General features: G+C 44.6%; 1 protein-coding gene across 3 annotated transcripts in view; it reads left to right on the top strand.

The window, feature by feature from the left end:
• Cabin1 (calcineurin binding protein 1) overlaps positions 1 to 12,954 on the top strand; it is a 126,888-nt gene continuing 113,934 nt past the window's right edge. For 2 of the 3 annotated variants that reach the window (XM_026785654.1, XM_005360198.3), the window contains exons 1-6: positions 1 to 307; positions 8,216 to 8,290; positions 8,916 to 9,008; positions 9,340 to 9,453; positions 10,674 to 10,808; positions 12,448 to 12,628. In XM_026785654.1, the coding sequence (XP_026641455.1) occupies positions 8,288 to 8,290; positions 8,916 to 9,008; positions 9,340 to 9,453; positions 10,674 to 10,808; positions 12,448 to 12,628 (526 nt within the window). In that variant the 5' untranslated portion in view covers positions 1 to 307; positions 8,216 to 8,287. Of the gene's footprint in view, positions 308 to 2,140; positions 2,300 to 8,215; positions 8,291 to 8,915; positions 9,009 to 9,339; positions 9,454 to 10,673; positions 10,809 to 12,447; positions 12,629 to 12,954 lie in introns of all 3 variants that reach the window. The other variant, XM_026785653.1, reaches the window with a different exon arrangement.

Here is a 12,954-nt window from a genome sequence, read left to right as displayed (position 1 = left end):
GAGACGCGGGGCGAGTTCCGGGGAGTCAGGTTTGCGGATGGCCGCGGGGTGTGCGTGAGCTCGGCTGCGGTGAGCGCCAGGAGGCGGGACCACGCGAGAAGGCCGCGGCTCTCCGCATCCTCACCGGCGCGGGGCCGAAGCGAGACCGGAGATCCGCCAGCTCGGGACCGGGCCTCCTGCCCGTACCGGCTCCTCCGCGCTACTCCCACCGCCGGCCAGAGGTGCGCCGGGTGGCTCACGGTGACAGCGGCGCGAAGCCATCCCTTTCTGTGCGTCCTTTCACTCACCTTCACAGCAGCCCAGCGAGGTGAGTGTGATATTAGTGCGGTTTACGCGGGTGGAAACGGACACCGACATAAGGTTTCTCAATGATTTTAAAATTCCCGAAGCGGCTTCCATCGGCTGCAGCTGTTCCGCTGACAAGCCGCCCCGAGGAAGCAGGTTGATCGACTTCACCTGGCTCTCCCGGTTTCTGCACCTGTGGATTTGGGGCCTGCTCAGCTCTTCAAGACTTGAATTTTTTGGCTTTTCGAGACTGAGTTTCTCTGTGTAGCCCTGGCTGCCCTGGAACTCGCTCTGTAGACCACGCTGGCCTTGAACTCAGAGATCGTCTGCCTCTGCCTCCCAAGTGCTGGGATTATAGGCGTGCAAGCACCATCGCCCTGCTCAAGACTTGACTTCTTATAGGTCATGAATGTGGACAGCTGAACTCCATGTAGCTAAGGTTCCTTCTATGCTATTACTTTGTTTAGAAATAGAATATTTACGGGGCTGGAGAGATGGCTCAGAGGTTAAGAGCACTGCCTGCTCTTCCAAAGGTCCTGAGTTCAATTCCCAGCAACCACATGGTGGCGGACAACCATCTGTAACCCCAAGATCTGACACCCTCACACAGAGATACATGTAGGCAGACCACCAATGCACCTTAAATAAGAATAAAAAAATTAAAAAAAAAGAAATAGAATATTTAGAGTGATCTCCTTTAGGGGCCCACAAACTCTTGTCGATATATTTATGTTTTAAATTTAATAAGAATAGGAATACTTTTAATGGTTTTTTAGATTTGGGGTGGCTGTACTCTGGATCTCTGCGTTCAAGGCCACCTTGGTTTACATAGTGAGTTCTAGGACGGTCACAGCTGCGTAGTGAGACCCTGTCTTTCGTCCCCTGCCCCTGATGCAAAAAGATTGCCAGGCTCCTTGACTCCGGTAGGCCCCCATTGCTTTTCACTGGGTGACAGCGATGAGGGGCTTAAAGTATTTTTCTTCATAATGTGGCCTTGGGCCATGGAAACTATAAAGAGTTAAAGAGACTTGCTGTGACAGTGCATGCTTTTAATCCCGGAACTCGGGAGGCAGAGGCAGATGGGTCTCTGAGTTCAAGACAACCTGGTCTACATAGCAAGTCCAGGCCCATTTTTCAGGGAATATATAGAGAGATCCTGTCCAAAAAAAAAAAAGAGGGGGCGTGTGTGTTTGTGGTGGTGGGGGTTTGGAAACTTGAGAATTTAAAGCGATTAATGTGCTATTCTTAGAAAAATGCAACTGAAAAAAAGAAAAATTGCAACTGCTAGGAATTTGATAAATGATTATAAATTAAGCACCCCAAATTAAAATCCCCCAAATCCAAACTCTTGAGTGCAGAGATGACTGCACTGTGAAATTTTGTTCCGTGTAAAATTATTAAACATTTTATGTAAAATTAATCTTCAGGCTATGTGTATAAAGATATATGAAACTAGTAAACTTTGTGTTTTAATGAGTCTCATAAGATATCTTATATACTTGCAAAAACTGCAGAATCCAAATGAAATATTTTTGGACTTTCTCCTCTTTATTTTGTAGCTGTTCTTTTTTTTTTTTTTTTTTTTTTTTTTTTTTTTTTTTTTTTTTTTTTTTTTTTTTCTTCCGAGACAGGGTTTTGCTGTAGTTTTAGAGAGCCTGTCCTGGAACTAGCCCTTGTAGACCAGGCTAACCCTGAACTCGTAAAGATGCACCTGCCTCTGCCTCCCGAGTGCCAAGTAAACTAGGATGTTGGTACTTCTGTAGTTAGCTGCTGTTGGGTGCTGAGAGCTAGACCCAGGTCCTCTGCAAGAGCAAGTGCTGTTAATTGTTTTTTGTTTTTTGTTTTTTTTAATTAGCTACTTCTGGGGCTCATGGAGAAGAGTAAATATGTGACCTGCCATTCTTGAATGATCTCAAGTACACAACAGAAAAGCTGGGATCAGGTGGAGATGCACCAGTAGCAGCAACTCAGAGACTATCCATCTGAGTCTGTTTTGTACTTTTGGGTCCAGGAGGTAGGACTGAATATAGCTGACTAAGCTAGTCTGGGTAGAGGTCGTGGTAGGGTGCTGCAGGCACATTTTCTGCACACAGACTAGGGAAGGCATTGGGATCCTTGACAGCATGCCCTTGTCAACCAGACACATTTGCTCAGGCCTTCCTCTGCTCCCCACATTTTTCTGTGATAGGCTTCTTTCACTCAGCATGTTTTCAAAGACTGCTACCCAGGTTGTTAGCTCTTTGTTTTTATGAGTAATCCATTGTTTGGATGTACCATATTTTGTGTATCCATTCATAAAATTATCGACTTTTGAGCTATTTCTGCCTTTTGCATATTATAAATAATTCTCATTAATCTTTGCTTTGGTGTTTGACTTATGTGGATGTTCCATAGTTAATTTATCCACTCTCTTTATAGACATTTAGGTTGCTTCCATTATCTTGCAAGTATAACTCCTGTGCAACAAATAATCCTATGTTCTTGTATTTTTGTATTGTTGGTGTAATGGAAAAATTTAAAATGCTGTGGATCCCCAGCGGTGGCAGCAGGTAGCAGAAATGCTGTAGGTCCCCAAGTGGTGGCAGCGGGCTATGTGGCGGCCGACAGCAGGCCCTGAGAGCAGCCAGTTCTAGGCAGGGACGGCTGCCGATCCCCGAGTGGTGGCTGGTCCAGGGCAGGGAGACATGTGGCAGCGGGCAAGAGACAGAGACATGGATAGGCATGCCATGCAGAGTGAGGTTGGATATTTATTCAGTGGGTTATGTAGGGGGAAAGGAAGAAGAGCAGAGAGAAAGGCGGTGGGGGGGGAGAAGTGAGGAGAGGCAGAAGCTGCCTATTCGAGAGGGAGACTTTAAAGAGAGGGAACTCAGGCTGGAAGCTGAAGATCAGCCTTTCTCAGCAGATAGGGGAGGGAGTGGGTGTGGCTTGTCTCTTAAAGAGATAGAACAGATCATTACAGTTGGAGATAGTAGGTCTTCAGGGTAGAGGCCTAAAAGTACAGTTCTGGTTGAAATGTACATGCAACTGTAATTTTCTTATTGTCCAACTGCTTTCTAAAAGGATTGTATCACTTTCCTTTATGTAAGAATAGTATTGCTTTTCCACAACATTTGCTTACCCCCTCTGCCTTGAGACAGGATTTCATTATGTAGTCCTGTCTGACCTGGAATTTCTATGTAAAAAAGGCCAGGATGGTGTTGAACTTGCAGTGGTCTTCAGGTGCCTCTTTTTCCTGACTATTGGGATGAGAGGCCACCACGTCCAGCTTAAAAAAAACAACAGGAAAATTATTTAACAGATTGACAGATTATTTTTTGTGTGGGGGGCATGGTTGCTACAAGACCAGTGTGGAGGTCAGAGGAAAACCTGTGGAGCTGGTTCTCTCTTTCCACCTTTGTGTAGGTTCTGGGGATTGAACTCGGGTTTCTCTATCGTCTGAACCATGCTTCAGCACCATACTAATTGGCTTGGTACTAATGGCATACTTCGCTGAGTTCTTTTATTAGTGTGTAAATTTGCCATTGATTATGGGTTTAAAGTTTTTTTTAAAGGTGTTCTATTGTATTGTCAGCACAGCAATTAGTAATACTTTTACTTTTTATTCAATTCTTAATTTTTTTGAGATAGGATCTTGCCATGTAGCCTATGCTGGACTTGAGTCCACAGTTCTACTGCCTTAGCCTCCCGATGCTGAGGTTACAATGCTGAGATTAAGCCTGGCTTTCATACCTACTCTTAAACCTCAGTTTGCTTTTCCTGTTCTTGTTGCATTGGCTGATCATCCTAGCAGAGGTGGTGGCTATCCTGGCTTTAGTCCTGATACCAATAGAAGTGTTTGTAGTGTTTCTCCATTAATAGTATTTTGGATTTAAGACCAAGGTATTTATATTTCTTATCATGACAAGAAACCATCCTTCAGTTCCCATTTTCTTCAAGTGTTTTTCTTGTTCATTGGTGTTAAATTTTATTAGATGTTTTTAAGCTAAAGAGTTTATTTTAAGACATTTGTATGTAGCCGCTTGTCTGTATGTGCATCATGAGCATACAGTGCCTGCAGAGGTCAGAAGAGGGCACTGGATGCTCTAGAACTGGGTTTCAGGTGGTTGTGAGCTCAACCTGGGTTCCCAGAAGGGGAGCCAGTGCTTTTAAGTGCTAAGCTGTCTCCATGTGGAAGTAATTGTATAACTTTTAATATGACTTAATCATGTTTTCATTTTTATATTATTGTTACATTTCTTTTACTTTAGTTGGATTTGCTTTTATCTAGAAGGGTTTTTTTTTGTTTACTTTTCTCATCGAACCAGAACTTATCAGTAGTTGTCTGGCCAGAGAGTTCCAGGGGTCTTCCTGTCTCTGTTCCTTAGTTCTAGGCCTGCAGATGCACGGGGGACCCTGAGCTCAGGTCCTCAGGTTTGCACAGCAACCACTTTCTCGATGGAATCGCCTCAGCCCTCCTTAATCACAGCCTTTGATCAGAACTATCTTGGTTTTAATAATGATTATGGAAAGGTGTGTGTGTGTGTGTACACACTTGCCACAGTAAAGATGTGGAGGTTAGAGGGCAACCTTGGGTGTTGGTTCTTGCCTTTTACCCTCCCTCCTTCTTAAATTAAAACCATCATTGGGGCTAGAGAGATGTCTCAATGGTTAAGAGCATTGAGTATCTTCCAGAAGACCCAGATTAGATTCCCAGCACCTACATAACAGCTCACAACACAACCGTTTGTAACTGCAGTCTCGGGATCTGATGTCCTTTTCTGGCCTTTGCAGGTACCAGGCACACGTGTGGCACAGAGACATACATACAGGCAGAAACCCATATGTATAAATAAGTAAATGAATGAATAACAATTTAAAATATTACTGTGTGTATGGTGTTTGTGTATGGAGCTTAGAATAAAATTTGGGAGGGTTGGTTCTCTCCTTCCACCTCTGTGGGCTTCAGAGATTGAACATCGGTTGTGAGGCTTACATGGGAAGCACCTTTACCTGCTGAGCCATCTCTCTATCCCAATTGATTTGATTTTTCTAAACTTTATTTTATTTGCATGTGTGAGCTTTGTGTGTGTGTGTGTGTGTGTTGGGTTGGATGTACACATACATGTAGATGTCAGGAGACAGCTCCCTGGAGGTTTTTCTCTTCCACATTTGTGTGGGTTTTGGGGATTGAACTCGGGTTGTCAAGCTTGTGCATTTCCAGGCTGAGTCATCACTGGCCCTTCACTTTTCTTGGAATCCAAGTCTCTTGTTCTCTGCTGTGTACACCAGACTAGTTGGTCTGCATGCACAGACATAAGGATTTCTTCTCTCCAGTTATGTGTGTATGTATGTACCCATGAGTGCAGGGGCCCTGGAGGCTAGAAGAGGGTGCTACATTGACTGGAGTTGTACTTACAGATGGTTGTGAGTTGCCTGACTTGGGTGCTGGGAACCGAGCTTTTGTATTCTGTAAGAGCTAAGGGATCTTCAGTGGTGAACCACTCTCCAGTCCAGCTCTGTTGTCTCTTAACACTGTTACATTGGGAACCAGACTTCAGTTTGACTTCTAGAGGGGATAAATACCACTCAAACCACAGAACCCTTGTCTGTTTTGATCATACTGTGTTAGAAACATAGGTGCAGATGTTTGTCTTTCCACAGCACCAAAACAACAACAGTAATAAAGTAATAAGTGATAATAGAATAACAATAAATTCACAAGGTATGGCAGTTTCAGTGGCACCAGTTTTCCAGATATCCCCACTTTCTTTGATGACCCTGACTGAAGTAAACACAGATTCTTGATTCTAGTGTTAGTTCCTAATATTAACTTTAGGCTACACATTACAGATTACACAGTTTGTGATGGTGACTATCTTCATACAAGAACATGCCTCTGGCCAAGAATCTCCTTCACCCCTCTTCAGAAGAGAAGAGGAAACAAACACTGGGTGCAGCACCCCCGTTCCTTCTTCATGCATGTGAAATGTCCAGGTTGTTAGGAAATCACTGTGGTTTTAGCCATGCACAAGTAAAAATCTTGTGTGTTGGTTACTTTACTACCCTCTCTCAGCCTACAGGCAGAAAGCAAGATTTACAGGAGAACTCTCTTTCTGGAGGAAGCAATATTCAAAGTACCCTGAATCCGCGGCTAGAGAGATGCCTCAGAGGTTAAGAGCACTAGCTGCTCTTCCAGAGGTCCCGAGTTCAATTCCCTGCACCCACATGGTGGCTCACAGCCATCTATAATGAGATCTAATGTCTTCTTCTGGTATGTAGGTATACAGGCAAAGTACCCTGAGTCCAGAGAGTGAATTCTCTGTGTGTGTGTGTGTCCCTGACCCCCTCTGTCTCCAGAATTGCTGTCCAGGGGCAAGAGGCCTCAGCAGAGTATGAGGGTTGTTTTGGAGGTCCTGAGAAGTAGGAAAGCTGATGGAAATGTAAGGAGTGGTTCACCTGTGGGGAAGCTGCTGGTTGTGGGTTTAAAAGCAGAGCTGCAGACGTGAGTCCGTTTGCAGAGGGGAAAAGGCAGGCCTGGGTCCAGATGGTCAAATGGGCAGGTGGACAAACAGGAGAGCAGCTAGCACAGGCAGCAGCAGTTAGGTAGGTTCTGTCAGCAGCTGGGACATGGCTGAACTGAAGCTCCTGGGAAAGCTGGGCATTGCCTGCCTGTCAGCCCTGATGCCCACACCCGATGGCCAGATGATGGGTTGATGGGCACTGTTGCCAGTGCTTTTCCTTAGTCTGGCATGTCCAGTAAGTTGGTCTTAGTTTCCTGACAAAATTTTAATATGTCCATGTGCTCCTACAGTCCCAATTCACCCGATACATTTATAGTATGGCAACCTTTCTACTCCCAGGAAGAGTCATTTATCAGTCTGTGCTGTGGGTGTGCTGAACAAATTGTAGCTGGAGACTGCTCATTCGTTTCCCGGCCACCCAGACCCAAAGAATCACGCAGAAATTATATTAATTACATCACTGTTTGAATTAACCTATTTCTATTATTCTGTGTATCAGTACGAGGCTGTGGCCTACTGGTAAGATTCCGGAGTCTTTCTGCTTCTGCAACTACATGTCGTCTGTCTGACTCCGCCTACTCTCTCTATATATCTCTTCTAGCCTGGCTATATTCTGCCCTGCTGCAGGCCAAGGAAGAGTTATTCATTAGCCAATAAAAGCAACACATATACAGAGGGAATCCCACATCACAGATGGACGATTCCCATGTCCACCATGTACATAGTCATCCTCCATACTCAAGATGGAGTCCAAAGCTGCTTGTAAAATAGAGACTCTGAGGGCAGGGCACAGCCTGAAGAACCAGAATTTTACACAATATAGACTTAGAACAAGCAGGGCACAGCCAGATCTCAACATTCTCCCTGCCTGCTGGTCGATTCTGTCTATTCCAGATACATCACGTAACTGGAACCAGACAGTGTTGACTTTTGTGTTTGGCATCTTTTTTTTTTTTTTTTAGCTTAGTTCTACAGGTTCCTTCATGTTGTAGCATGTATCAGAATATTATTCTTTTATGAATGGATAATGTTCTTTCATGGACTTTCCCCATTTTATTTGTTCATCAGTTTGTGGGTATTGTGGTGACTCTTCGTTTTAGCTCTTAGGAATAACCATGAGCAAGTTTTATGTGAACATGTTTTCTTCTGAGTAAATGCATAGGAGTAGAACTTTCAGACTGCATGCCAATTCTGTTTGGCGTTTTGAGGAATTGCCAGTGCGTTTTCCAGAGGGGCTGTTTTATATTCTCAGGAACAACATAGAAGTTCTAACATCACCGCATTCTGCCATCCCCATTGTCTTTTACAGCCTTCAGACTGGTTTGCCTTCCTCTAATTTTGTTTTTCCCATATTTCTAAGACACAGGTGGGTCCTAGCACTGTGCTGTTCCTGGTTCTTCCTGAACCCCTTGGTCCTGTTTCCTTTTTAGGGGACTGTGGACTTGCACATTCTCTACCAGTAATGGGAACTGATCCTCCGTGGTGGTGTTGAATCTCTAAATATGGTAAGAGCTAATGCCTGCCCAAGTTGTTGGGGACAGTGTTGTCACTTTGTACCTGGAGTAAGGAGCATTTTCCTTCTGCTGCCAGGAACACTGCTGGTACACCTGTGGGTGAGGATACTGACTGGGTATTGCTTTAGGGCTTCAGTCACATTAGTAGGAAAGACAGAAGACTGACGTGTTTCTTTAGGATTGTTATTCTTTCTGTTTTGTTTGTCGAGACAGGATTTCTCTGTAACAGCTCCGGCTGCCCTGGAACTTGCTTCGTAGACCAGGCTGACTTCAAACTCACAGAGATCCACCTGCCTCTGCCTCACAAGTGTTGGGATTAAAGGCGTGTGCCACCACTGCATAGCTGGGATTGTTTTTCTATATACAGGTCTTGTACTGTGTTAAGTAGAAGCTGGGTACCCCCAGCCTCTGTTCATTATGTGGTGGGCAGTATCCAGGGTTTACTTTGCATCCTGATTGGCATCGCCCCACAGACAAATTCTTATTCTAGTCTTTACCTCTGGGTGATTGTTGGTGGTTCATTCCTCCATAGCTTTTCATAGCAGTCTAGAATATGTTTGGAAGCAGAATTGTATTCATCTGAGCACTATGCTGCTCTTCCTCTGAACGTTTCTAGATTCGAATTGCAGCCTTAAATGCCAGCTCCACAATTGAGGATGACCATGAAGGAAGCTTTAAGAGCCACAAAATTCAGACAAAGGAGGCCCAGGTATGTATGTACTCAAAGATCTTCCTCTGGGATGCACCTTGCTGCTCATTTTAAATGAATTCAGGCATCTCCTTAATGGAGTTGTATGGGGAGATTGCATTGTGACGGTGGCTGGCTTCACCTTGTGTTGGACTTCTTCACTCTGAAATAGCCATGCTTGAGAGCTGTCTATTCTGCCTTTTGTGTTGCTGCCTCTTGCCCACACTTAGTGGTGCCGTGATTCTGACACAGTTAACTTGGCAGTGACTCACAGCCTTCCTGTTACACAGAGTTTTGGTTTAAATGGATCAACTTTTGTGTGGTGTGAACCATCTCCTATCTTGGTTTGCAGGAAGCAGAGGCTTTTGCCTTATACCACAAAGCCTTGGATCTACAGAAACATGACAGGTTTGAGGAGTCTGCCAAGGCCTACCATGAGCTCCTGGAGGCACGCCTGCTGCGGGAGGTGAGGCACTGGTAGGCTGGGTTGTGGGTTTTGAGAGAAGAGTCTCAACTTTGAAGTCTAGGCTAACCTGAAACTCAGGGCTTTCTTGGATGCTGGGATTGTGGGCATGGAACACCCTGCCCAGTGCTTTTTAGTGTTGTCTGTCTCTTGTTTTGCACATGTGTACATGTATGTGTTCATGTGTGTTTGGCTTTAGTTTTTTTCTTTTTGAGACAGGATCTCATGTAGTTTAGGCTAGTCTTGAACGTGCCGTGTAGCCAGAGCTAGCCTTAAACTGACTGTCCTACTCCTGCCTCGTGAGTGCTGCTTGGCCTGAAATTCTCTATGTAGACAGACCTTTAACTAACAGTTTTGCCTCTCTCTGTCTCCTGAATGCTATGATTTAAAGTATGTATCACTATGCCCAGACAATTTTTTTTGAGGTGGGGAGGGCTGTATTTTAAAGACAGGGTTTCATTGTATGTCCCTGGCTGTCGTGGAACTCACGCTGTAGACCAGGCTGGTCTAGAACTCACAGAGATCTACCTGCCTCTGCCTCCCAAGTGCTGGGATTAAAGTTGTGTGCCACCACTGCCCGGTTCTGGCAATAGTTTTTATTCAGTCATTTCTTGGAAGAGTTAATGTTTTTAAGTCACTGCTATAAAAGCATCAGTGAACTAACTTTTTATGTTAAAGATGTTTATAATCCTTATGCTCTTTGATCTCATGTTCACATTTGCTATCCAGGCTAGGAATCACTGTCCTTTTATTACAGAGTTTACTTGCAGCAGCTCTTTGGTTGGAGTAGCTTATTGGTAGTTATATGATGGTTCAGAGTCAGGAGCTTGGCCTTCTGGGGAAAAACTTTAGGTCCTGCCTGCTCACCCCAGGAAGCCTCTCCACACTTGTCCCTGAGCAGGGGGACTGACTGGACTGGTTTGTCAGAACTGATAAACATTTCCAGCTACACTGAGCACCCGAGATACAGCAGCAGGGGCGGAAAGGAGTCCCTTGTCTTTCTTGGTTACTAAGTTTGGCCTTGGTATCTTCCTGGTGGTTTGGCCTTTCTTTGTATGATTGGAGCTGTCAGGACTGCTCAGAATATCTGCAACACCTTAATTCCCCAGGTCAGGTGAACTGGGCTGTCCCAAGCAGTATCTGGCCTGGAAACCAGGCATCCTGTTGATTGCTTGCTGAAGCTCTAGGGACGTGGAGTCACTTCTGTTTCTCTTTCTTCTCAGGCAGTTTCTTCCGGAGATGAGAAGGAAGGGTTGAAACACCCTGGACTGATACTGAAATATTCTACATATAAGAACCTGGCCCAGCTGGCAGCCCAACGAGAAGATCTAGAGACAGCCATGGAATTCTATTTGGAGGTACAGAGTTGGTAGTACTTAAATATCCATTTATACAGTTAATGAAGAAGGGGATATGATGTGGTGGTGTTGACTGAAAAGAAGAGTTTGTAGTGGTGTCCTACCAGGATATTGAGCCTGAGGCATTGAATTTAGAAAAGCCTGGAAAGCAGGGTTAGGGACTGGGATGGACTTTGTACCATCAGTACGCCCGTGACTATAGGTGACTTAATTCATCCATTTGAGCCTCCAGGTCTGTGCCAATGTAATGGGAGAAAAGAAGGGGTAAAGCCGGACATAGTGGTACATATCTATAAACCAAGCAGTGGAGAGGCTGAGGTCGGAGGATCACATAGTAAGTTTGGAGCAAAGGAATCCAGTTATTAGGTATGAAGAGCAGAGCCTGACACTTGTATTCAGTGCACTGCAGCCATAATAACATCGGCATTGTTTCTGTTGTACCAGATAGTGCGCCAATGGCTCTCCATGCAGGCGTATGCCATTTTTGCAAGGAGGCTGTGCTTATCCTCATTTCAGTGATGAGGACACAGGCTTAGGTCATTCTGCTAATTAATGTTAGAACAGTGATGTGAAATAAGGTCTTCTCAAAGCCTATAATTTTTCTAGAATTGTGTAAGAGTCTCATATTTTCTTTGTATCCAATTCCTCTTCTTATGATTTATTTTAAAGATGTATCATATTTTTAATTAAGTGTATGTGTGAGTATGTGTGTGTGACTGCAGGTGCTTGCCAGGCCCTTTGACTTCAGACCCCCACAGTTGGAATTACAGGTGTGAGCTGACTGACGTAGGTGCTGGAACCAAACTCATATCCTCTGCAAACTCGCAGCAAACGCTCCTAACCTCTGAGCCATCTTTTCAGCATCTTATTTCCCCCTCCCATGTATTCACATGTGCACGTGCCAGAGGTTAATACTGAGTGCTATCCTCAGGAACATGTCCAGGTTTTTTGGTGCAGGGTCTCTTATTGACCTTGAGGTCAACCAATTAGAACTAGTCTAGTTGGCCAGTGACTCCGGGATCCACCTGTTTCTTAATGGGTTTGGAGGCTCAAACTCAGGTCCTCGTGTTTGTTGGGCAAGCACTTTACTGATAGAGCTTCCCCCAAGAGTCCTCTTTTACGTCTTACCTATAAATATGTAAGGAGCACAAATGCTTCCGTAAGTAAGTTTGTGTGACAGTTCTCATGTATTTCAGGGCTATGAAGGGAGAATGACCTTGAATTCTTAATCCTCCTCCTCTTAAGTGCTGGAATTAGAGACATGGACTCATTATATAACATGTATTTCTTGAGGATTTTATTATGTAGCCTAGACTGTCTTGAAACTCACTTTGTAGTCTGGGGATTGGTCTTGAACTTGCTGTCCTCGTGCCTCAGCCTGCAGAGTGTTAGAGCTGCAGGTGTGAGTCACCATGCCCTGTTCCATGTGACTTTTTTGTGTCCTTTCTCTGGGTCTTGGACACGTGTGACTCCAGAGAAGTGAACCAGCTTTACTAGTTATAAGTAGGCATAGTGCCTTGCGTGCCCTGGGTAATTTGTATGGCTGGGCCAGTGCTTCGTCCCTTTGTCCCCAGTCTGACTGCTCAGTGAGAAGTCTAGTCATGTGTGTACATGTGCCCTCTGCTTGCACTGCTTCTAGGCAGTGATGCTGGACTCCACAGACGTCAACCTCTGGTACAAAATTGGACACGTGGCACTGAGGCTCATCCGGCTTCCCCTGGCTCGCCATGCTTTTGAGGAAGGACTTCGGTGTAATCCTGACCACTGGCCCTGCTTGGACAATCTCATCACTGTTTTGTACACCCTCAGTGATTACACAAGTGAGTCTGAACAGAGGAGAGAAGTTAACTTGGGTAAGCTGGTAGCAAAACTGATCTTGTTAGACTTTCTGCCAAACTGAGGAAGAATGGAGATGTTTTTGCATACTTTATTCTGTTTTCCTTTCTTCATTAACCTCATAATGTAAGTATAACAGTAGGATAGTGTTAATGTGTTCCCTAAAGGATTGCCTCTTTACCTTTGTCCGTTGTTCTGTCTTTTTTGGGTTGTTCTTTTTTTTTTTTTTTTTTTTTTTTTTTTTTAGAAAAAGTTTCTTGTGTCACCTAAGCTACTCTTGAACTCAAAATGCCTGCCACGTTGAGTGATT

This window comes from Microtus ochrogaster, linkage group LG2 (assembly GCF_000317375.1).
Source record: "Microtus ochrogaster isolate Prairie Vole_2 linkage group LG2, MicOch1.0, whole genome shotgun sequence".
NCBI classification, from domain to species: Eukaryota; Metazoa; Chordata; class Mammalia; order Rodentia; family Cricetidae; genus Microtus; species Microtus ochrogaster.
Note: the sequence above shows the minus strand (reverse complement) of the source record. Positions and strands in the feature narration are given on the sequence as shown.